The 25,946-nt window shown below is 45.0% G+C and overlaps 4 protein-coding genes across 4 annotated transcripts in view; 2 read left to right on the top strand and 2 right to left on the bottom strand.

Annotated features, from left to right (window-relative positions):
- Nucleotides 1-8,884, bottom strand: part of LOC144483890 (uncharacterized) — a 32,569-nt gene extending 23,685 nt beyond the window's left edge. The window contains exons 1-2 of the mRNA XM_078202470.1: nucleotides 8,668-8,884; nucleotides 4,557-5,856 (exon numbers count right to left, since the gene is read on the bottom strand). Coding sequence (XP_078058596.1) covers nucleotides 4,557-5,856; nucleotides 8,668-8,681 — 1,314 coding nt within the window. The 5' untranslated portion in view covers nucleotides 8,682-8,884. The remainder of the gene's footprint in view (nucleotides 1-4,556; nucleotides 5,857-8,667) is intronic.
- LOC144483867 (uncharacterized) lies at nucleotides 8,682-14,308 on the top strand. Its single transcript, XM_078202443.1, has 2 exons — nucleotides 8,682-8,706; nucleotides 9,912-14,308. Exon 2 carries the CDS (start codon nucleotides 10,408-10,410, stop codon nucleotides 11,455-11,457), a length of 1,050 nt encoding a protein of 349 aa, XP_078058569.1. The 5' UTR covers nucleotides 8,682-8,706; nucleotides 9,912-10,407; the 3' UTR covers nucleotides 11,458-14,308.
- A 1,758-nt stretch (nucleotides 14,309-16,066) lies between these two features.
- LOC144483861 (uncharacterized) overlaps nucleotides 16,067-25,946 on the bottom strand; it is an 87,998-nt gene continuing 78,118 nt past the window's right edge. The window contains exon 4 of the mRNA XM_078202431.1: nucleotides 16,067-17,192. Within this exon, the coding sequence (XP_078058557.1) occupies nucleotides 16,857-17,192 (336 nt within the window). The 3' untranslated portion in view covers nucleotides 16,067-16,856. The remainder of the gene's footprint in view (nucleotides 17,193-25,946) is intronic.
- The window catches only part of LOC144483888 (uncharacterized), a 435,358-nt gene continuing 432,338 nt past the window's right edge, over nucleotides 22,927-25,946 (top strand). The window contains exon 1 of the mRNA XM_078202466.1: nucleotides 22,927-23,006. The gene's annotated coding sequence lies outside the window, so the exon portion shown is untranslated. The remainder of the gene's footprint in view (nucleotides 23,007-25,946) is intronic.

Raw genomic sequence — 25,946 nt, forward strand, 5'->3', positions numbered from 1 at the left:
GGGAAATATAATATTATTTCTCGCAACTGAAAGAGACACTTTACAGCCTTCAGAACAAAACTGAGCTCAACAATTTTACACCACAATCTCTGCCCCCATTCTGTTCTGTGTTTCGTTGCTGCTTTTTTCACCTCATTTCCCTCTTGTTTACTTTACATTCAGACTATTGCTCACCAGCTATTCACACCTCATCCAGAACATCTTTTGTGTCTTTACTTGTCCCATTACCACTCGCTTTGGTCTTGGGCCGTGAATCATTTTGTCAGTTTGCGGATCTTACATTTTGTTCTTCTCCACCTCCCTCTCTCAATTCTTCAGAGGTCAGTCTTTGACAAAGGGTCATCTGGACTCGAAACGTCAGCACTTTTCTCCCCTGACAGATGCTGTCAGACCTGCTGAGATTTTCCAGCATTTACTCTTTTGGTTTCAGATTCCAGCATTCACTGTAATTTGCTTTTATCCTGATTTTCCCTGTGTGGCTCTGGGGAGCGCTTGAGACGTTAGGGACAGAGAGAACGAGATTTTTCTCTCTCTCTCAGGGGGTCTTTGGTCTGTGGAATTCTCTTCGCCAGAGAGCAGTGTAGACAGAGTCATTGAATATTTTTAAGACTGAATAAATGGATTCCTGATTGACAAGAGAGTCAGAGGATTTGGGGGTGGGGGGAGGGGAGAGGGGACGGGGGGGGGGGGGGCGGAGACAGAAAAATGGAGTTCTGGCCACAATCAGATCAGTCGGGATCTTGTCAAATGCTGCAGCAGAGGGGCCCAATGGTCCACTGCTGCTCCTCATTCATATGGATGTTTGGCTGTATGTTTCACTCTGTTTCTGCCTTCATAGAAGCTGCTGGGCCTGTTGACTATTTGTGGCATTGACTGTTTTATTTCAGATTTTAAGACTCTGTAACGTATCACTGTGTAATCCAACAATTAATCCAGTTCTCCTGGATTTCTACTCTGTAACATATCACTGTGTAATCCAACAATTAATCCAGTTCTCCTGGATTTCTGCTCTGTAACATATCACTGTGTAATCCAACAATTAATCCAGTTCTCCTGGATTACTGCACTGTGGCATATCACTGTGTAATCTAACAATTAATCCAGTTCCCTGGATTACTGCACTGTGGCATAGTGGTTAGCACTGCTGCCTCACAGCGCCAGGGACCCGGGTTCGATTCAAGTTTTGGGTCACTGTCTGTGTTGAGTTTGCACATTCTCCCCGTGTCTGCATGTGTTTCCTCTGGGTGCTCCAGTTTCCTCCCACAGTCCAAAGATGGGCGGGTTATGTGGATTGGCCATACTAAATTGCCCCTTAGTTTCAGGGGGAATTAGCTAGGGTAAATGCATGGCATTAAGGGGGTGGGGCCTGGATAGGATTGTGGTCGGTGCAGACTCAATGGGCCGAATGGCCTCCTTCTGCACTGTTGGATTCTATGATTCTAGTTAGAAGTCTCACAACACCAGGTTAAAATCCAACAGGTTTATTTGGTATCACGGGCTTTCGGGACGCACGCGCATGCGCGCACGCACGCACCCGCACACACGGGTTGATGTCAGTCTCAGTCTAATCCAACTGCTGGGCACCAAAATAATAACAGAAGCCAATCTGAAACTCAGTGTGTGTGTTTTATTGTGAAATGAGATAATGTATAAATATATCCCCATCGCTCCGGGTGGGAGTGGAATTGATGATTTCTTGACTGTCTGTCTGCACTGCTGCCTCATAGTGCCAGGGACCTGATTTAATTCCCGGCTTGGGTCACTGTCTGTGCAGAGTCTGCATGTTCTCCCCGTGTCTGTGTGGGTTCCCTCCAGGTGCTCTGGTTTCCTCCCATGGTCTGAAAAATGCACTGTTTAGGTGCATTGACCCGAACAGTTGCCAGACTGTGGTGACAAGGGGAATTTCACAGTGTTAATTGCAGTGTTAATGTAAGCCTTACTTGTGACTAATAAATAAACTTTAACTTTTAACTTGAATTTTGTGATCTCATAGAAACGTAGAATCTTACAGTGCAGAAGAAGGACATTCAGCCCATCGAGTCTGCACCAACCACAATCCCACCCAGGCCCTATCCCCGTAACTCCACATATTTAACCTGCTAATCCTCCTGACACTAAGGTCAATTTTGCATGGCCAGTCAACCTAAGCAGCACATCTTTGGACTGTGGAAGGAAACCGGAGCACCCGGAGGAAACCCACACAGACACGGGGAGAATGTGCAGACTCTGCACAGACAGTGACCCAAGCCGGGAATTGAACTCAGGTCCCTGGCGCTGTGAGGCAGTAGTGCTAACCACTGTGCCACCATGTTGCCCTCATCTTCTAGAACAAATAGTAAATTGTTGAGATTATAAAGTTTGAATTGTAATATCTAATGGTGTAAAGTATCTGGGAGCAGAGTGGATGTGATAAAGGCTGGAATACAGACTGTGGGAATGAGGCTGAAACTGCTGTGCTCAGTGAATGGTTCTTATTGGAGGGAGGGATGGGAGGAGGGAGAGAGGGATGGATGGTGAGAGGGAGGGATGGAGAAAGGGAGGGAGTGTGAGGTGGATGGAGGGTGAGAGGGATGAATGGGGGTGAATGTGAAAAGCTGAAGTTTACATTTGAGGAGGTTCCCAGTCTCTCTGATCTCCAGTCTCCAGCTGAACTGGGGAAGCTTTTGCACAGAGTGTGCTGCTGCTGTTTCGCCTCCTGTCCACCAGGGGTCGCTATATGCCTCCCAGCTGCTGCTCCTCCCAGTGTCACCACTTGCCCACTCCAGCCCCTCCAGTACACCTCACTGGAGCCCCGGGCCATTCTTGCCATCCTGCCAGGTCTCGGGTACTGAGGCCAATAGTAAAGTTTATTTATGTGTCACAACTAGGTTTACATTCACACTGTAATGAAGTCACTGTGAAAATCACTTTGTTGCCACACTCCGGCACCTGTTCGGGTACACTGAGGGAGAATTCAGCATGGCCAATGCACCTAACCAGCCTGTCTTTTGAACTGTGGGAGGAAACTGGAGCAAATCCACACAGACACGTGGAAAATGTGCAAACTCCACACAGTGACCCAGCCGGGAATCGAATCCAAACCCCTGGTGCTGTGAGGCAGCAGTGCTAACCACTGGGCCACTGTACCACCCAGTGCTCTAAGGTTAAGTTTCTTCTTCAAATCAAAGAAGATTCAGTGTCACATCAGGACGGGGAAAAAGGAGTCCATTGGCTTCAGATGGATAATGGTAAAAGTGAATATCCCAATTTATTCACTTTATTCCTTCAAGCTGAGGTTTACAAAGTGAAAATTCCGCTGTTTATAGCAGTGACTAAATAAGCAATGACCCACCACATAGCTAGTAATGCAGAATTTATCCCATAGGCAGCTCCTTGGCTCATTGTCTGCTGATGTGTCATCCAGAGCTGTTTCCCTGGCAGTTTGTGTCAGTAGTAGGCTGCCGTTACCATCCACTCTTGGGCAGGGTGAGGAGACAGCTCCGACACCGACCTCAGCTGGAATGGGGATTGAACCATACATTAGTCCGCAGGCCAGCAATGCTGCAAGAATTGCAAAGGGGCTCCACAGAGGCCCAGAATTAGAAGAGGGGGTTGTGAAGATGGAGGAAGTGTCTGCAAGACATGGGGACATTTTGGATTATCTCAAAATTACAGAATATGGGATACCAGTCAGAAATGTGTTGAAATTGTCAAGTCTGGCAGTAATGTGTGGATGTGGGATTCAGCAGCAGAAGGGCTGCACGGTGGAACAGTGGTTAACACTGCTGCCTAACAGCACCGGGTTTGAATCCAGCCTTGGGTTTGTGTGTGGAGTTTGCACCTTCTCCCTGCGTCTGAGTTTCCTCTGGGTGCTTCAGTTTCCTCCTACAATCCAAAATTGTGCAGGTTAGGTGGATTGGCCATGTTAAATTATCTGTTTGCGTCCAAAGATGTGTAGGTTGGGGGGGTTAGCAGGGTAAATGCACAAGGGTACAGGGCCCATCGAGTCTGCACCGACTCTCCAACAGAGCATCTTACCCAGGCCCTATCCCCGTAGCCCCACATATTTATCCCGCTGTTCCACTGTGTTACTTATTCATTACAATAGGGACCAGAGTCTGAGGTTATAAATGGGTGAGTTTACTCCAATAGTAATTCTTTCGACATCTGACAAGTTTACAGCTATTAACATCCTGCCTATCAAATAGCTCCAGCCTACATATGAGAGAACCAACATTCAGAGCTTTCAAATCCTCATCCTGAAGTTACAAAACAGACTTTAGTCATCGGCCTGCTGATACATCGGCACATTCACACAGGGGTGGATTGGACTGTCATCTGTTTATTATTCATCTTTAGTTCAATACAGTTTCTGAGTGATTTAAATTCAAAACAAGGTCTGCAGGCGTGAAGATTTATTGACACATGAATGAGAGATGCTGTGGGGCATTCTACGAGTCTAACAGGGCTGATTTACATCAGAAAAACTCCAACTATCAGAATAAACATAATTCAGTCTGGATGTAATTAACAGCAGCAATAACAGCAGAATCACACCCCTGTGATCACTGGTGAACTCGCTGGTGTCTCACCAGGTTGTGTGACTGGGTGAATCTCTTTCCACACTTTGAACAAGTGAACGGCTTCTCCTCACTGTGAACTTGTTGGTGCCTCAGCAGAATGGATGACCGGGTGAATCCTTTCCCACACTCAGTGCAGGTGAACGGTTTGTCCTCAGAGTGATTTCGCTGGTGTGCGAGCAGAAGTCTTCTGCTTTTAAAGCTCTTCTCACAGTCAGAACATCTGAACGGTCTCTCATTTGTGTGAACAAGTTGGTGTGAAGTGAGAGAGGATAAACAAGTGAATCCCTTCCCACACACAGGGCAGGTGAACGGCCTCTCCCCAGTGTGAATTCGCTGGTGTACAGTGAGGTCGCCTGATCGCCTGAAACCAGTCCCGCAGTGAGAGCACATGAATGGTCTGTCGTCAGAGTGAACACGTTGATGGTGACGCAGTTCCTCAGAACTTTTATAGCCCTTCCCGCAGTCTGGACATTTAAACGGTCTCTCTTCACTGTGAACTCGTTGGTGTTTCTGCAGGTTGGATGATCGGTTAAATCCCTTCCCACATTCAGAGCAGGTGAATGGCCTCTCTCCAGTGTGAATGCGCTCATGTGCCACAAGGTGGAATGATGTCCTGAACCCTTTCTGGCAGTGGGAGCAGCTGAACGGTGTGGAACCGGTGTGAATGTACTGGTGCTCCCGCAGTGTGCGTGGAGTTTTAAAACTCTTTCCACACTCAGTGCATTTAAACTCTCTCCTGTCGGTGTGAACTTGCTGGTGTCTCTGCAGGGCAGAGAAATCTGTGAATCCCTTCCCACACACGGAGCAGGTGAATGTCCTCTCCCCTGTGTGAATGTGCCAATGCATCAGCAGGGCCGATGACTGAGTAAATCCTTTTCCACATTCAGAGCAGGTGAACTGCCTCTCCCTGCTGTGAATGCGCTGGTGAATCAACAGGCCAGCTGTCTGAGTGAATCCCTTCCCACACACAGGGCAGGTAAAAGGTCTCTCTCCAGTGTGAGTGCGTTGGTGATTTTTCAGGTCAACTGGATAATTGAATCCTTTCCCACAGTCTCCACATTTATACGGTCTCTCCCTGGTGTGACTGCGCTTGTGACTCGACAGGCCAGATGATCGATTGAAGCCTTGTCCACACACAGAACACGTGTACGGTTTCTCCTCTCTGTGAACGGTGCTTTTTCCTTCCATGTTCAAAGGCCGATGATGTTCAGATCCTGATGAATCAAAGCTCTCTGTCTGATCTTGATGTGATCCTTGATGTACAATTTTCTGTAATTCCTCACCTTCTAATCCCCTGAAAAATGAATTGAAAACAGAAAGAGGGAAACATGAGAGACAAGCCATAAATATACAAAGACAAAATGTGAAAGTGAGTTGATCTAATCTGGTAAATTGTGGGATTGGGACTGGGAAATAGTGGATATGAAAGCTGCTGGATTGTGACAAAGCCTCAAACTGTTTACCAGTGCACTGAGGGAAAGGAACCCTCCACCTCTTCAGAGCCAACAACAAGAATCCAGCCTTTATGCGTGAAGAGGGAGAGGTCGGGAGGAGGGTGACGGAGAGAGACTTTATACATCAGCAACTCAACCAGGATTTTGGCAGAATCTCCTAAACCCACAATCTTCTCCACCTGGAAGTACCAGAGCAGCTGGGACATGGGAAAACCACACAACTCCCTGACTTGGACAAATATCACTATCCCTTCAACGTGACTGGGTTAAAATTCTAATACTCTTGCATTGTGGGAGCACCTACGGACTGCAGAGGTTCAAGAAGAAGGCCAACTATCACCATCACAAAGGACAATTGGTGATTGGTAACATATGATAGTAATAGTCTGTGATAGTAATTCATGATGTGGAGATGCCGGCGTTGGACTGGGGTAAACACAGTAAGAAGTTTAACAACACCAGGTTAAAGTCCAACAGGTTTATTTGGTAGCAAAAGCCACACAAGCTTTCGGAGCTCTTAGCCCCTTCTTCAGGTGAGTGGGAATTCTGTTCACAAACAGGGCATATAAAGACACAGACTCAATTTACATGAATAATGGTTGGAGTGCGAATACTTACAACTAATCAAGTCTTTAAGAGACAAAACAATGTGAGTGGAGAGAGCATCAAGACAGGCTAAAAATATGTGTATTGTCTCCAGACAAGACAGCCAGTGAAACTCTGCAGGTCCACGCAACTGTGGGAGTTACAAATAGTGTGACATTTTATAGTAATAAAATTCATTACAGTAATTATAGTAATTCATTACAGATACCTGGGTCTTGTCAGTAATGTCCACTTCCAAAGAATTTTTTGTTTATTTGCAAATCTGTATGAAACCTGCAAGTTCATACGTTCACAAGATATAGGAGCAGAATTAGGCCATTCGGCCCCTTGAGTCCGCTCTGCCATTCAATCATGGCTGATATGCTTCTCATCCCCATTTTCCTGCCTTCTCCCATAACCTTTCAACCCATAACCAATTAAAAATCTGTCCAACTCCTCCTTAAATTACTCACTGCCCAGCATCCACCGCACTTTGGGGTAGCAAATTCCACAGATGAAAGGAAAACAAGGAAACAAAACCAATGACCACTGCAATCCAGGAGGACAAGGACAGTGGACAGATGGGAAAGCCATTACCTGGAAGTCCCCTTCCAAACCACTCAGCATCTTGACTTGGAAATATGTCACTGTTCCTTCACTGTCATTGGATCAAAATCCTGGAATTCCCTCCCTAATAACACTGCGGATGTACCTACGCCACATAGACTGCAGCGATTCAAGAAGGCAGCTCACCACCACCTTTTCAAGGGCAATTAAGGATGGGCAATAAATGCTAGTCTAGCCAACGACTAGAATCAATTGAACAATTTTAAAAATGACTTGGAATATCCATGAGAAAACAATCATGACAGTTACTCAAATAAATACTTCACTCAGTCACACCAGCTTCTGAGTTTATATTTGACTGAAGTGGTTGGATTTTGCTGTTGTTTGTGGAAAACTTTGGGGAATTTGCCCAGTCCATTACACAAACTAGCCTCCCATCCATTGTCTCCATCTACACTTCCCGCTGCCTCGGAAAAGCAGCCAACATAATCGAGAATGTCACACACCCCGGACATACTCTCTTCAACCTTCTTCTGCCAAGAAAAAGGTACAAAAGTCTGAGATCATGTACCAACCAATTCAAGAACACCTTCTTCCCTGCTGCCATCAGACTTTTGAATAGACCTACTTCTTATTAATTTGATCTTCCTCTACAGCCCAACTGTGACTGTAATACTACATTCTGCACTCTCTCCTTTTCTCCCCTATGTACAGTATGCTTTGTCTGTATAGTGCACAAGGAATAATGTTTTTCACTGTACACTAATATATGTGACAATAATAAATCAAATCAAATAAGAACCCCACACACTCCAAATGTGCGGGTTAGGTTGATTGGCCAGGTTAAAAATTGTCCCTTAGAGTCCTGGGATGCGTAGGTTAGAGGGATTAGCGGGTAAAATATGTGGGGGTAGGGCCTGGGTGGGATTGTGGTCGGTGCAGACTCGATGGGTCGAATGGCCTCCTTCTGCACTGTAGGGTTTCTATGTTTCCAGACATACTCTTTTCCACCTTCTTCCATTGGGAAAAAGGATACAAAAGTCTGAGATCAGGTACCAACTGACTCAAAAACAGCTTAATCCCTACTGCCATCAGAATTTTGAATGGAGCTGCCTTATATTAAGTTGATCTTTTGCTACACCCTAGATATGACTGTAACACTACATTCTGCACCCTTTTCTTTCCTTCTCTCCTATCTGCTCTATGAATGGAATGCTTTGTCTGTACAGTTCACAAGAAATAATAATTTTCACTGTAAACCATAACATGTGACAATAATAAATCAAAATTATCCACCAGTTCCCACTTCTGTTCTTTCTGATGAATGAAGGATCTGTGCACAGCTTTTCCGACCCTCCTCCCAATCTCCACATCACAGCAAAAAGATCACCAGTCAACAATAACGACATTCAATGACGGAGGGTTTACCCAGCATTCGCCGCGGTGGTGAATGTCCCCTATTTACACCTGAGGAAGGCACCGCGCAGGCGCAGAATTACCAGATCTGGCGCATGCGCACCGTCAGTTATGGCGATGGGGTGAGTCTCTCTTTTTGTCTCTTTGCCACGGGGAAGGCAGCGGAAACTCTGAGGGAGCGATGGAGCCGGCTCTGGATAGGGAGAGTTTCTAAACACCTGGTGGACGCCTCAAACCCCGATTGAGACTCTGTGCTTCCGTGTTTGCAGCTCCGGATCTTTTTCCGCCCGGAGGCCCAAGTCCAGGTTAACGGCCGCTATCTTGGATCAACGAGAGGCGCATGCGCCAGGGTCTTCGTTGCGCAATAGTAAGGGCGGGGCTGAGATTTTACAGTTCCCACCGGGTCCTAGTTTCCAGCACATTAGAGTTAACATTGATCTTTCGTGTCAGAAGTAGGTTTACATTGACAGGATAATGAATCTGTAGAGAAAGATCAATTCGTGTCAGAAGTAGGTTTATATTGACACGACAATGAAGTTACTGTGAAAATCCCCTCGTCACCACACTCCGGCGCCTGTTCGGGTCCACTGAGAGAGAATTTAGCATGGCCAGTGCACCTAACCAGCACATCTTTCGGACTGTGGGAGGAAACCTGAGCACCTGAAGGAAAGCCACACAGACACAGGGATAATCTGCAAACTCTACACAGACAGTGACCCAATCCGGGAACTGAAGCCAGGTCTAACCACTGTGTCACTGTGCCTCCCAGCAAACTGGGCAACAGGTGTCTAAACAGTTTCACCCGCTCCCAGCCTGCAGCTGATGTTTGCAGGAGTCCATGAATCATGTACATATTCAGTGTGAGAGGTTGCAGTCCCTGAAGGAGCTGCTTCTCCACTTTTAGTTACACTTCTATTCTGCCCCATGCTCCTAATCATTGGCTTCCCATGTGGAGGAGGCTTGGGAGGTCAGAGGACCTTTTCCTGGACCTGCTCTCTTGGGGCTGGTTAAAACAGTGATTTGTAGATCAGCATGGGGTAACTAGGTTGTTGGCCTCTCTCCCACGGTCTTGTCCATGCTCGCGTGGTCCTGGAGAAGAACCGTGCAGTGTCGACTGCAACACTCGATACCTTCCACAACTCAGGGTACAGAGTGTCTCATAGACACTGGAAACAAAGTTCTGGTTTAGTTGAGATGGAAGTTTGATTGGACCACAAGATTGCGGAAACAAGAGAGAAAAGAATATTCCATGGAAATGAGAATTGTCTGTTATGACTTTTTATCCTGTGCTGACAATGATACTGACTCTGTCAATGTCTTTTACAAGGTCCACAAGGGCGATGAATTGCAGATTGGAAACTGAAACCAAACATCACATCAAGAGCTGATAGAGTCACTCAGTTCATCAGAACCTGAATATCATTGACCTTTAAATGTGGAAGGAGAAATGTTTTTCTGTTTTGGCGGTGAGGAAAGATTTCAAACATCAGTGTGACTGGAAAAGCACCGAGACACACACACACCCGAGTGAGAGTGTTCCAGTGAACTGACTGTGGAAAGAGCTTTAACCAGTTACACAGCCTGATTTTTAAAAAGTGTCATTATTCACAGCAGAGAGCCAAAGGATGAGAAGATCTTGGAGCAGAGTTGGGCCCATTGAGTCTGCTCCACTATTCACTGATCTGATATAATCCTGAACTCCACTTTCCTGCCTTATCCCCATGACCCTTGATTCCCTTACTGAGAAATAATACACAAGTTCTTTATGTGGACAAGGCTTGAACAGATTGTTTAACCTAGAGGGACACAAGGACACCTACACTATGGAGAAACCATGGAAATGTGGGGACTGTGGGAAGGGATTCAGTTACCCATCGCTGCTGGAAATACATCGCCGCAGTCACACTGGGGAGAGACCATTCACCTGCTCCGTATGCGGGAAGGGATTCATTCAGTCATCCCACCTGCTGACCCACCAGCAAGTTCACATTGAAGAGAGGCTTTTTAGCCACTCTGACAGCGATAACAACTCTAAAAGCTCTGAGGACCTGGTCAAGCACCAGATTGTTCACATTGCAAGACAGTTCAGTTGCTCTCATTGTGGGAAGCTGTTTAAACGATCACAGAACCTCATTGAACACGAACGCACTCACACTGGGGAGAGGCCATTCATCTGCTGTGTGTGTGGGAAGGGATTCACACGATCATCCCACCTCGCTACACACCGACTGGTTCACACTGATAACAGACCTTTCAAATGTTCCGAATGTGAGAAGAGTTATAAAACCACAAGTGATCTGCTGATACACCAGCGAGTTCACAATGGGGAGAGGCCATTCAGATGTACAGTGTGTGGGAAGGGATTCACTCTGTTATCCAGCCTCCAGAAACACCAGCGAGTTCACACTGGGGAGAGGTCGTTCGCCTGCTCCTTGTGTGGAAAAGGATTCATTTATTTAACCAGTCTCAGATCACACCAACTTGTTCACTCGGATAAGAAACCTTTCAAATGTTCTGAATGTGAGAAGAGCTTTAAGACCTCAAGTGTTCTGCTGAGACACCAGCAAGTTCACTCCGGGGAGAGACCGTTCACCTGCTCTGACTGTGGAAAGGGATTCACTCGTTCATCCAACCTGCAAACACACCAGCACATTCACACCGGGGAGAAACCATTCACTTGCTCTGAGTGTGGGAAGGGATTTTCTCACTCACCCCACCTGCTGAGACACCAACGCACTCACAATGGAGAGAGACTGTTCACCTTCTCTGAGTGTGAGATGGGATTCACTCAGTCAACCCATCTTCTAACACACCAGCAAATTGACAAGTGTCTGGAGGAATTGGATTCTGCTGTTATTCACATCCAGGACTGAACAATGTTCATTCTGACAGTTGGGGTGTGTTTTTGCTGATGTTAGTGATTGCTATAACTGGGCTGGGGTTTATTACTCTGGATAAATGTCAAATTAACTAATATTGTTTAAGACACAAAGCTGAGACCTTCATTTCTCCAGGATAAGAAAATATTAATCAATGTCTTGTTACCAATTGCTGCATTTTTGTGGCCTTTTCTCCTTCCTAGTTCTAGATTATTTCAGTTTTCATACCTTGTTACTCTCCTGGACAAGTCCCAGCTCCCCATACCTTCCAGAGTGTCTTTCCTGGCCTTGGAATCCATGGAAGGCATCAGTAACACATCCGCGATCACCAAACACAAATCACAGTTGTTTGCACTGATCCACTTCTTTCCCCAGTCATTGAGGATGGTGGTGTTTGTGGAGCTTTCTCTTGTCCACCACCATTCAGGACTGGATGTGGGGGGACTGCAGCTTTGATCTGATCCGTTGTTTGTGGGATCGCTTGGTCCTGCCTGGAACATGCTGCCTCTGCTGTTTAGCATGCTTATAGTCCCATGTTACAGAGTAACCAGGTTGGAATCTCAGTTTTAGGGTGCCCAGTGCTGCTCCTGACTTGTTCTCCTACACTCCATGTTGAACTAGGGGAGGTGATGACTGGTGGTATTATTGCTGAACTGTTAATCCAGAAACTCAGCTAATGATTTGGGGACCGGGTTTCGAATCCTGCCACATCAGTTGGTGGAATTTGAATTCAATAAAAAAATCTGGAATTAAGAATTTATTGATGACCATGAAACCATTGTTGATTATCGTAAAAAAAACCCATCTGGTTCACTAATGCCCTTCAGGGAAGGAAATCTGCTCTCCTTACCCTGTCTGGCCTACATGTGACTCCCTCTGAAATGGCCTCGCAAGTCACTCAGTTCAAGGGCAACAAGGACTGGACCATAAATGCTGGCCACCCAGCAATGCCCATTTCCCACGAATGAATAAAAAAGAATTTCAAGTTGAGGACTCCCAGGATGACTTCCTTGCACTGTACACCTCTGTGCTGCTCCCCCTACTCAGGTCTGAACTGCTGGGAGGACAGAACATTTTGGCAGGAAGAATAAAAGGGAAGCAGATTATCTAAATGGTGAGAGATTGTAGAGCTCTGAGATGCAGAGGGATCTGGGTGTCCTAGAGATTGAATAAACTGGGATTGTTCTCCCTGGAAAGACGGAGGCTGAGGTGCGACCTGATAGACGTTTATAAAATTATGAGGGGTATGGATAGGGTGAACAGTTGGGAGCTTTTTCCCAGGGCAGAAATGACAATTACAAGGCGGCACAAGTTCAAGATAAGGGGGAAAGGTTCAGTGGAGATGTGTGGGGGAAGGTTTTTTACACAGAGGGTGGTGGGGGCCTGGAATGCACTGCCAAGTGAGGTGATTGAGGCAGATACGTTAGTGACATTTAAGACTTATCTGGATAGACACATGAACAGATGGGGAATAGAGGGATATAAGCGGTTGGTCTCGATAGGACAACATGATCAGCGCAGACCGAAGGGCCTGTTCCTGTGCTGTTCTTTGCATGAATCACAAAAAGCTAGTAAGCAGGTAAAGCAAGTAATTAGGAAAGCTATCATTTGTGAGGGGAATTGATTGCATAAATATGGAGGTTATGCTTCAGTTATCCAGAGCACCAGTGAGACCACATCTGGAGTACGGTGTACAGTATTGGTCATCTTGTTTAAGCAAGGATGTAAATACATTGGAAGCAGTCGATTGACCAGACTAATGCCAGAAATGTGTGGATTATGGGTAAAGCTTGGACAGGCTTGGTTTGTGTCTGCTGGAGTTTAGAAGAGTAAGATAAATTTGATCGAAACATAGAAGATCCTGAAGGGTCTTGACAGGTTGATGTGGAAAGGATGTTTCCTTTTGTGTGAGAATCGAGAGCGAGAGGTCCCTGTTTAAAAATAAGGGTTCGCACATTTAAAACGGAGATGAGGTGAAATATTTTCTTTCAGAGGGTCGTGAACCTCTGGAACACTCTTCTGAAAAGACGGTGGGAGCAGGATCTTTGAATATTTTTAAGGCAGATGTAGATAGATTCTTGGCAAGCAAGTGGGTGATAGATTATTGGGGGTAGGCAGGATGCAGATTTAAAGTTACTATCAGATCAGCCCTGATCTGATTAAATGGTGGAGCAGACTCAAGGGACCAAATAGCCGAATCCTGCTCCTTGTTCCTGTGAGACATTGGCAGTAAGATATGATTCAAAGTATGACTGTGTCAGCCTGTTGCTTGACTGAACTGTTTGACTGTCGGAATGGTCATATTTAATAGTTTGTAGCTTAGTTATGTGTAATGATCAAGTAATTGAAGCTTATTAATCAATTAACCTGATGTGATATTCTGCTGAATTGTAATATATTAGTATCATGTCACTGGCTTTGTCTGTAACTGCGTTCTTATTTGACAAGTGAAATACATCACATGACCCGAGGCCGGTGTAAAGCTACACTTTTATACTTTAATTACAGAGTCCTGTGGATCCCATCAACTCTGGATGAGCTGAGGTCTGGAACTGTTAACCCCTCAGTGTCTCACAGCTTGCCTCCTGGACTTGCAGAATCTCACTGGCTGTCCTGTCTGGAGACAATACACATCTCTTTAACCTGTGCTTAATACTCCCTCCACTCACATTGTCTGTATCTTTAAGACCTGGTTGGCTGTAGGGATTCGCATTCTAATCAGTATTCTGTAACTTGATTTTGTCTCTCTGTGCCCTGTTTGAGAGCACATTTCCACTCCATCTGATGAAGGAGTAGTACTCTGAAAGCAAATGGCATTTGCTGCCAAATAAACCTGTTGGACTTTAACCTGGTGTTGTTAAAACTCTTACTGCAGTCACTACAAAAACCAGCAAGTAGTTTCTTTAACCAAAATATACTGATAGTCACCTGCCCCAATGAGAACTCTAAAAGGTCGACACATCAATGAGACATTTGAAACAATGAACCCAAATGTTAACCATTGGGATTTGACACCATAAACTTGCTTATTTCAAATAAGTGACAAAGAAGATATCTTTAGGTCTCCATTATCTCAGTATAAAGCCATAAAATTTAATAAAATCACAGAAAAGGCATATGGGGCAAACTCCGTAAGTAACTGATACATTAGAGGGCCAGTCGGGAGATTGCAGGAAATGGTCAGGAGATGACCATCACCATTAAGAAACCAATCAGAAACTGATTACACACCATCTAAATCAATCAGGGACTGATCATGGTGAACCAGAGTTCAGGAACACCATTCATCGTGCACAGGGGCTGTGTCTAGAAATGGTTAATAACCATCAGCTTTCAGCTGCCCAGTTCACACCTCAGAGAAGCTGAGCAGGAAGAAGATAGACAACAATCAACAGAACAAGAAACAGTGCCGCAGTCGGCTGGAAGTTGTGCGCCAGAGTTACAAAGTGAACTGACTGCTTCCACTGCCTTTGTTAAGTTTTGCATTTTGTACTTGTGATTAACTTAGTAAATTCTGTAAAGCTTGGAACAATATTTGCACCCAGTATGGTCCTGTAGCTAGTTGTAAATGAAAGTCCCTTTTAGATCAGCTCTCCCAACTAAACCCAACAACTGTAATTGACTCTAAGTCTTACATTTAAGTTGAGGTGAACCCACGTCTTTCAGAAAATCTCTGCCAACTTTGGCACAAGCCCCCAGCTGTTAGCCAGGAATTCTTTGCAGGATTAACTTGGGAACAGTGTGCTTTTATCATTTCTGGAACCTAGGTCAATGTGGGGTGGTCAGTCTGGTTTTATCATTGACTCTTCTGTAGCAATTTGACAACTGAATAGCTTGCTCAGGATAGAGAGCTCTGAATCTATTGTATTACCTCTGTTCTGCAGAACAAGTAACTATACTCTGTCTATTATTGCAGTGCTGTAATAAAGTCAGTTAAAGACAATCGGTTGTTGGGAGTTTGATTATCTGATGTATGAAACCACAAGATTCAATATTTAGAGTCAACAAGATGAACAAGGAAACACATCAGGGCCCAAAACTCCAGCTGGATATTCACAGGAGAAAGTCTGTTACCCAACATCTTGAGTGGACAGAACAGAGAAAGGTCCCAACTGTAAGAAACCCTCCAAACATTTGTAAATATATTTCAAATGTTGACAGGTCCCAACTCCCAGTTTCCATTAAATTGAAATCAATGAAAGATCTGAGACAGACAGTTGGGTTGAAAGCAGTGCGGGGCCCACATGGACTGAGAAACCAAATCCAGGGACCACTTACACCGAGACACCAAATCCAGGCAGCATTTGCGCTTTGAAGTTGATTTATCAGGTAGAAGTTGTTTGCAATAAATCCCCAATTTTAAATTAAATCTACAAGATTTAACTATCTGGCCAGAATGAACATTCTAATTGGTAAATTCAGATGATTTATTAACCATTAAAAGGTAGAAAGGTAACAAGTTAGAAAGATAAAAAGCAAAGTTTGAATTAACAGTGATTGACAGGAGGAGGAGAAAGCTCATCTTGAACAATGAAACAGACTTCTCACAACTTTCCTCGGTTGATCAGGCCAAAGACGCGAAATGATCATCAGACATGATACATGTTAACAGAATGGCTACTCAAAACCTTTATTTTAACCCCTTCAACTCACATTTGCTTAACTCAAATTAGCCTCAGTGTTGAATGATAATTGATTAACTTAATTGTCTGATTGGCCCCTGACACCTACTGGCATCTCCTGATGTCTGAGTACAAAGGTCTACTGAATAAATGAGACAGCTTGGGTAAGGTCCCATTTATTCCCAACTTAATGTAACTTGTCAAAGCCATAAATGTTTTGTGAGCTCGACCTTATCTTTCTAGATTGGCTGGAAAACATAATTTGACAGTTCTCATGATTTATGACCAGTGTACGTAAAATCATATTATTTATTATAATAAAACATTACAGACTTTGTGTTACAGGTTATATTACCAGTCTGACAAGTACAACTATTAAGTGCTGATTCTTCAATTGTCTCAGAATGAAGGTTCTTCACTTCACCAATATGAGGATGTTAACCCGAGGGTCCCGTCTGCTCTCTGAGGTGAAAGATCACACGGCTTCTATTTGGAAGGAGAGGAGGGAGCTCACCCTGCTGAAACCAATATTACCCCTCACCCAATCTCCCTAAAAACAGATCACTGCCCCTCATCACATTGCTGCTTGTGGAGGCTGACTGCGCACAGAGATGTCCTGAGGTTGTGAAAGGTGCTATATGAATGCAAATTCTGTCGACTCCAGCCCAGTTACTGTACTTTGCAGCAACATCATCAACACTTCCCCAATGTCAGAATGAACAAGGTTCAGTCCTGAATCTGATTAACAACAGCAGAATCAGAGCAGAGCCGTCATCTGTGAACTCGCTGGTGTTTCACCAGATTGGATGATTCGGTAAATCTCTTCCCGCACTCGGAGCAGGTGAATGGCCTCTCCCCAGTGTGAATGCGCTGGTGTGTCAGCAGGTGGGATGATCGTGCAAATCCCTTTCCACACTCAGAACAGGTGAACGGCCTCACCTCAGTGTGAATTTGTTGATGTGTCAGCAGGTTGGAGGACTGACTGAATCCCTTCCCACACTTGGAGCAGATGAACGGCTTCTCCCCAGTGTGAACTCGCTGGTGTACAGTGAGATGAGATGATCGTCTGAACCCAGTCCCACAGTGAGAGCACTGGAACGGTCTCTCCTCAGTGTGAACAAGCTGATGGGACATCAGTTCACCAGAACTTTTAAAGCACTTCCCGCACTCTGGACATTTGAAAGGTCTCTTGTCAGTGTGAACTCGTTGGTGTGTCTGAAGGTGGGTTGCTGTCCTGAAACTCTTCCCACACTTAGAGCAGTTGAACAGTGTGTACTCGGTGTGAATGCGCTGGTGCTCCCTCAGTCCATGTGGGCTTTTAAAGCTCTTCTCACAATTGGAGCATTGAAACTCTCTCTTGTCAGTGTGAACTTGCTGGTGTTTCAGCAGGTGGGATGAGCGAGTGAATCCGTTTCCACACACCGAGCAGGTGAACGGCCTCTCCCCGGTGTGGAGTCGCTCATGCAGCTGAAGGCAGATGAACTGAGCGAATCTCTTTCCACATACGGAACAAATGAACGGCCTCTCCCCGGTGTGTCTGCGTCGATGAATTTCCAGCTCAGATGGGGATCTGAATCCCTTCCCACAATCCACACATTTCCACCGTTTCTCCCTGGCGTGAACGGTGCTTTTTGCTTCCATGTTCAAAGGCCGATGATATTCAAATCCTGATGAATCGAGTGACTCCGTCAGATTTTGATGTGATGTTTGGTTTGACTTTCCTGATCGTGAACCTTTCAAATATTCTGTAAAATGAATTTAAGACAGAATCAAGGAAATATAAAAGAGAACCCAGAAAAACACATAGGCAGGTTGTGAAATTGAGCTAAATTAATCTTGTAATTTGTGGGGCCAGCGCTAGGAAAAAGTGACCCTGAAAACTGCTGGTTTCTCATAAAAACCCAACTGGTTCACTAATGTTCTTTAGGGAAGGGAACCTGGCGCCCAGTCGGGGCTTACACAAGGCTCTGGCTTCCATGGGAGGAGAGAGAGAGGTGAAGGAGAGGGTAAAAAAGATGAACTTCATAGATCTGCAACTGAATTTGAATTTTGAAAGAATCTCCCAAACCCATAACTCCACCCACAGAAAGATAAGAGCAGCTGATGCCTGGAAAAACCATCACCTCCAAGACACACACCAGCGAGTTCAGACTGGGGAGAGACCAGACTCCTGCTCCACATGTGAGAAAGATACAATCGATCATCCAATCAGCTGACACACCAGCGAGTTCAGCAGTGATTACTGAGATTGGATTCTGCTGCTGTTAATGACATCCAAGACTGAACTCTGTTCATTCTGATAGTTTGGGTTTGTTTCTGTTGATGTTTATAATCTCTATAACTGGACTGGATGTTTAATATTCTGGAACTTGGCTTGTTTTACCTTGTGACCCTTACTCTTCTAATAAAGTATCTTTCTTTGGTCTGTAGCAAATAGTGATTTACTTGTAATTTTTTTCAACTTGAGTCAGAGCAGAGGAATAACCTCTCCCCAGTGTGAATTTGCTGGCGCACTGTGAGGTGAGATAATCGCCTGAACTCAATCCCAAAGTGAGAGCACCTGAACGGTCTCTCGTCAGTGTGGACACGTTGATAGGATATCACTTCCCTGGAACTTTTACAGCTCTTCTCGTAATCTGGGTAATTAACAAAATCACTCAAGTGTGAACACGTTTGTGTGTCATATGGTGGGATGACTGAATGAATCCCTTTCCATCTCTGGAGCATTTGAACAATCTCCCCCCAGTGTGAATATGTCAGTGAGCCAACAGGTTGGCTGATGGAGTGAAATCAGTCCAATACACAGAGCCGGTGAACGGCCTCTCCCCGGTGCCCGATGAGCTTCCAGCTCAGACGGGTAACTGAATCCCTCATCACTGTCCTCACTCTTCCATGGTTCCTCCCCAGGATGTTTATATTTGTAGCTCCTGAGGCCAGATGATCAACTGAAGCCACGTCCACACAGAGAACAGTTTCAGTTACTGTGAACAATGCTTTTTCCTTCAATGTTTAAAATCCGAATGATAATCAAGTTACCGTTAACTGGGCAGCTCCGTCAGGTCCTGATGTGATGTTTGCTCGAAGATTCCTGACTGCAAATCCTCCTCTTCCAAAACTCTGTGACACTGAATTTAAAAGAAAAAAAAGTGAGAGAGAACCCACAAAAACACAAAGACAGGTTGTGAAATTGAGCTGAATGAATCTGGTCATTTCTGGGGCCGGCTCCAGGAAAAAGTGACCATGAAAATTCTGGAGTGTCATAAACACCCAAGTGATTCACTGATGTCCTGCAGGGAAGGGATTGAATGTCACCCATTCAATAGGATCATGGCTGATCTGACATTCCTCATGTCCACTTTCTTGCCCTTTTCCCGTAACCCTTGATTTCCTTACTGTTCAAAAATATACACAAGGGCTTTGCCCCCACAGCTCTCTGCGGCAAGGAGTTGCAAAGACTCTCAACCCTCTGGGAGAAGAAATTGCTCCTGATCTCAGTCTTAAATTGGCACCTTTTATTCTGAGACTGTGCCCTCTGGTCCCAGACTCTCCCATGAGAGGAAACATCCACTCAGCATTTACCTTGTCAAGTCCCTTAAGAATCCAATATGCTTCAATGAGATCACCCCTCATTCTTCTAAATTCCAATGAGGAGAGGCCCAACCTGTTTAACCTTTCCTCATAAAACAATCCCTCCATAACGGGGATAATCCAAGTGAATCTACTGTGAACTGCCTCCAATGAAATAATATTTTTCCTGAAATAAGGAGACCAAAACTGCTCACAGTCCTCCAGATATGGTCTCGTCAGTACCTTGTACAGTTGCAGCAAGACTTCCCTACTCATATACTCCAACCACGGTGGCACTGCAGTTAGCACTGCTGCTTCACAGCGCCAGAGACTCGGGTTCAATTCCTGGCTTGGGTCACTGTCTGTGTGGAGTTTGCACATTCTCCCCGGTTCTGCGTGGGTTTCCTCCGGGTGCTCCGGTTTCCTCCCACAGTCCAAAGATGTGCAGGTTAGGTGAACTGGTCATGCTAAATTCTCCCTCAGTGTACCTGAACAGGCGCCGGAGTGTGGCGACTAGTGGATTTTCACAGTAACATCATTGCATTGTTAATGTAAGCCTACCTGTGACAAATAAATAAACTTTACTTTACTTGAAATAAGGGCCAACATTCTATTAGGCTTCCTGATTACCAACTGCACCTGTGTGCTGGGTTTCTGTGTTTTGTGCAGAAGTCCCCCAAGTCCTGTTGTGTTGCAGCTTTACAGTCTTTTCCCCATTTAAATAATACTCCCCTGCTCTCCCTTCCAAAATGAACTGTTTCACATTTTCCCACATTATCATAGAGTCCCTAACAGTGCAGAAGGAGGACATTCAACCCATGAGTCGCACCAATTCTCTCACATAGTATCTTACCCAGAGCCTCTCTCCCACCCTATCCCCATACCCTCACACATTTACCATGGCTAATCCATCTAACCTACATGTCTTGGGACACTAAGGGGAAATGGCCAACCCACTTAATCTGCACATCTCTGGACTGTGGGAGAAACAGTAAGAAGTCTCACAACACCAGGTTAAAGTCCAACAGGTTTATTTGGTAGCAAATACCATAAGCTTTTGGAGCACAGCTCCTTCGTCAGATGGAGTGGATATCTGTTATCAAACAGTGCAAACAGACACAGAAATCAAATTACAGAATACTGATTAGAATGCAAATCTCTACAGCCAGCCAGGTCTTAAATGTACAGACAATGTGGGTGGAGGGAGCATTCAACACAGGTTAAAGAGATGTGTATTGTCTCCAGACAGAACAGCTAGTGAAATTCTGCAAGTCCAGGAGGCAAGCTGTGGGGGTTACTGATAATGTGACATAAATCCAACATCCCGGTTTAGGCCGTCCTCATGTGTGCGGAACTTGGCTATCAGTTTCTGCTCAGCGACTCTGCGCTGTCGTGTGTCGTGAAGGCCGCCTTGGAGAACGCTTACCTGAAGATCCAAGGCTGAATGCCCGTGACTGCTGAAGTGCTCCCCCACAGGAAGAGAACAGTCTTGCCTTGTGATTGTCGAGCGGTGTTCATTCATCCGTTGTGGGAGAAAACCAGAGCACCTGGAGGAAACCCACACAGACATGGAGGAAAGCTGCTGGATTATCATAAAAACCCAAGGGGTATGCTGATGTCTGTCAAGAAAGGAAATCTGGCACCTGGTCTAGAGTGGAGACAGAGAGAAGTAGAAGGGGCCGGGGTGAAGGAGAGGGATTTTATACATCTAGAACTCAATGAGAACTTTGACAGAATCTCCCAAATCCTCAACCTCCACCACCTAGAAGGACCGAGGTAGTAGGTAGATGTGAACGCCATCACCTCCAAGATCCCTCCCCCCCCCCAACTCACACACAATCCTGACTTGTCTGACATCCAGTACTAAAAGAACTGAAACTTCTTTCATATAAACACTGGGAAGACTGAACCCATTGTCTTCAGTCCCCACTACAAACTCCACTCCCTCGCCAGCAACTCTATCTTCCTGGTAACTGTCTGAGGCTGAACCAAACTGTTCACAACCATGGTGAAATATTTCACCCCAAGATGAGCTTCCAACCACATTGCCACATCATCATCAAAACCGCCTATTCCCATCTCAGTGATATCGCCCGACTCCACCCCAGTCTCACTTCATCTGGAACTCTCAACCATTCCAATGTGACGTGGAACTCAAGGGAATGGAACTGACCAAATTGCTCCACAGAGAGTTCAGTAAGTCTCACAACACTAGGTTAAAGTCCAACAGGTTTATGTGGAATCACGAGCTTTTGGAGCACTGCTCCTTCCTCAGGTCACTCATCTGATGGACTTTAACCTGGTGTTGTGAGACTTCTTACTATGCCCAACCCAGTCCAATGCCGGCATCTCCACATCATGGCTACCATGGAGAGTTAGCATGGATTTAAGTTGCCAAATGCATTTCCTTCTATGTTGTAATCTCTGCATCACTGGAAATTGATAAAGCAGCCACACTGCTGTATATTTCAAGACAAAAAATATGGGATCATAAATAACATATCTCTCTCCCATACAAATTTACTGTTGATTTAAATGTTAGCCCTCTTCTGGGAAAACTGAATTGTGAACATTGGGTAAGAGGCTACCCTATTAGCCAGATAAACTGAGGGAACTAAAAGATGTCAATGTCTTTGAGAGAGAAACAAAAATATACCTGGGCCTCGTCCTGTTCCTGAATCCGGTCTTCATCTGTAACCTTTCCAGAGTCTGCAGCCTCCCTGGATTCACTTCCTTTCCCATCAGTTGCTGCAAGTCCCCAATTTCCCCCAGAATGAGAAAAGAAATGGAAAGGGGGAAACATTGATTTCCTCCCAGATGTTGCCCAGAGGAGAGAGTTTGGACAACTTCCGCATTGTGACGTCCATAATAGAGCTCTGCCTAAATCAGCCAATAGGAATCATTCTGCTCCGCGATGACGTCTCCGGTGCGCAGGCCCGGGCGCGCGGACCCGGGAGCCCCGCCCCCACCCATTGTTCCCCCTCCCCCTCCACCTCTTCCAGCCACGGTTTCCAGGCAACCGGCTGACGGCTCCGGCCAGAGCGAGAAGCCGCGTATTGATCGCCCCCTCCCTCGGCCCGGGACTGCGCATGTCCAAGGGAGAGGGGAAGATGTGCATGTGCGGGGGGGAGCCAACCTTTTGACCTGCTGCTGAGGTGTTGGCCAATGGAAAGTTGGAGGACCGGACGTTCTCTGGTCCTCCAGCCAATCAGAGCTCCCCCATTGTCTGAATGCGGAAGTGGACAATGAGCTTGTTCGGCTGTTCATTCCTGCCCAGCAAAGCTGCTGCTGCTCTCACTCTGAATGAAGATTGATCTTCAGACAGACTAAAACTTCCTTCTGTCTTCAACATCTGTGAGTAAAACACTTTCTTTTCTCTCCCTTTCCAGTTCTTTTCTCATTCTGGGGGAAATTGGGGACTTGCAGCAACTGAAGGGAAACGGAGTGAATCCAGGGAGGCTGCAGACTCTGGAAAGGTTGGCCCAGGTTTCTCTTTCTCTTAAAGACATTGACATCCTTTGCTCCCTCAGCTTGACTCATTGATTTGTCTGGCTAAAAGGTCCCTTTCCTAATGTTCACAATTAAAGGGCTGGTTTCCCCAGGTGATGGCTGGCATTTAAAAGGACAATAAATTAATATAGGACAGAGATATGCCTTGTGTTGTTATATTGTAGATTTGGTATAATATTTATGGTTCTGTAACAAAGTACGTTTATTATTAATTCTCGTTTTATAATGTAGCACTGAAGCTATGTTATATATTTTCACTCATTGAGTCATTACGGCGCAGAAGGAGTCCATTCAGTAACTCGAATCCATGCCGACTCTCTGTAGAACAATCCAGTCAGTCCCATTCCCTTTCTATATTCCCTTTCCCCTGCAACTTTATTTCCTTCATGTGCCCATCTAATTTCTGAAATATATTAAAGGGGACAGTAAACTAATATCGGACAGAGACGTGTCTGATGTTTTTTTTATTCATCCTTGGGACACGGGCATTGCAGGCTGGGCCAGCATTTATTGCCCATCCCTAATTGCCCTTGAACTGAATGGCTCGTGTCGTGGTTCCCCAGGACGACAATTTATTCACATCGATTAAAACAGAGAGTCTGAGCAGTGATCTTTCAAGCAATAGACTTTATTTCGCAGCACAAGCAGAATAAAGTCGGGATCTCCGGAGCAATCCAAAGAGCCCTCAGGCTTTCAGTCTTTAAATACATTTCAGCTTCATATCTCAGGATTCTTATCTCACTTTTACATCCTGTCCTTGTTTCTTATCTTACTTTACAGCCTGACCTTGTTTCTTTGGCCACCATTGTTTTTAGTTGACCCTTTATCCGTTTTATTCGCGATTTGTCGCTCCCTGTTACATTTCTTTGTTTCTTAAACCATGGTGGTTATATCTCTGCCCTTACCTCAACTGTCTGCTTGCACAATAATCGTAGTTTTTGCTGACTTAGGCCGAATGTGTTAGAAAAAAACATCCTCTTTGCTGACTTAGGCCGAATGTGTTAGAAAAGACATCCTCTTTGCTGACTTTTATGGTCCAACATTAAGTTAGACCACTGAGCAGTATTCATTGTTTTCTTAAGTGACTATTGTCTGCTTTTGCTAATCAGTGACTGCCATTTACTTCCCTGTTTCCTCTGCCTTGAGCATGTCATCTATACTTGATCACATTAGGTCACACGAAGTTACTTTAGGTTACATTGGTTACATACCCATCTCACTACTCACCTAAATCTGCTTTATCACTTCACTAAGACCTAAATCTACTTTATCATTTCACTAAGACCTATGAATCTGAATTCCATACTAAACTCATACAATATCCAGTACAATTTCCCTTACACTCGCTCGGCCATTTCAGAAGCTGTTTGAGAGTCAACCACATTGCTGTGGCTCTGGAGTCACATGTAGGCCAGACTGGGTAAGGATGGCAGATTTCCTTCCCTAAAGCACATTAATGAACCAGATGGGTTTTTTGGTCAATCGACAATGGTTTCATGGTCATCAGTAGATTCTTAATTCTAGATTTTGTATTTAAATTCAAATTCCACCATCTGCTGTGGCAGGGTTCAAACCTGGGTCCCCAGAACATCAGCTGAGTTTCTGGATTAATAGTCTAGCGATAATACCACGAGGCTATCCGCTCCCCTGTTGTTATATGGTACAGATTCGATATATTATTTATAGCTCTGTAATAAAATACACTTATTATATCTGGCTGTGTAATTTTGGACTGCAGTTATATTATATATTTCCAACAATCTCTTCCCTCAGAGAATTGTTAGTGTCTAGACTTCTCTTCCATAGGGACCAGTGGAGGGATTGAATATATTCAAGGATGAGTTAGACAGTTTTTGAATGACAAGGGAGTCAATAATTATTGGGAACAGGCTGGAAAATGGAGAGAAAGCTCAGATGAGGAAGGATTTCTTCACTCAAGGACGTGGTGATGTTTTGGATTCTCTACCCCAGAGGACTACAGAGCCTCAGTCATCAAGAATTTTCAAGAGAGGGATTGATAGGTTTCTGGATATTGAAGATATCGATGGATATGGGGGACAGTGTGGGGAAAATAATGCAGAGGTTGATCAACCAATAATCTGAATGAATGGTTGAGCAGACTCGATGGGCCGAATGCTGACTGCAGCTCCTATTTGTTCTGATTTCTGTGCTGGACAGGAAGCAGTGAGCATGGATCTGTCAATCAGCCTCAATCAGCACCTTCAGGAGAATTGGGAGGGTGAATATTAGATACAGAAGAGTGAGAATGGAGGGAGAGTGTGTGGGATGGAGATTTACGGCTTTTGGGGAATGAGAGAGGAAAGAATGTTCATTAGAATCATGGAATTGCTGCATCTTATCAACCGTCCCTGAGCTTTCACAATGAATCCCACTTCTGAGGACACCCTTATCTCTGACTTGTCTGTACTGCCGGCAGTCTCACAAAGCAGCTGCCTGTGTGCTGATACGGGAGGCCCTGCTCGGCAAGTTTAATGCTCCATGACTGTGTATTTAATGAATGCTCCATAGAAACTAGAAATGTCGATTTGAATTTCGATCGTATTCTGAATTACGATGTTTTTTCTAAATTGACTTACAGGATATTAGACAAGGAGAAATCAGACAGAAATCTCCAACATCACATCGAGATCTGACAGAGTGACTCGACTTCTTGGGAACTGAATATCATTGGCCTTTGAATCTAGCAGGAGAAATGTTTGTTTGGCCTCTTGGCTTCAAAAGATTGTAAACATCACTGTGACTAGGAATGCACTGAGATACACA

The sequence above is a fragment of the Mustelus asterias genome, unplaced genomic scaffold, assembly GCF_964213995.1.
Source record: "Mustelus asterias unplaced genomic scaffold, sMusAst1.hap1.1 HAP1_SCAFFOLD_84, whole genome shotgun sequence".
Taxonomy (NCBI): Eukaryota; Metazoa; Chordata; class Chondrichthyes; order Carcharhiniformes; family Triakidae; genus Mustelus; species Mustelus asterias.

Bases quoted from the DNA above. Each gene is read 5' to 3' on its own strand.
- LOC144483867 (XM_078202443.1), top strand. From the start codon at position 10,408: ATGGAGAAACCATGGAAATGTGGGGACTGTGGGAAGGGATTCAGTTAC.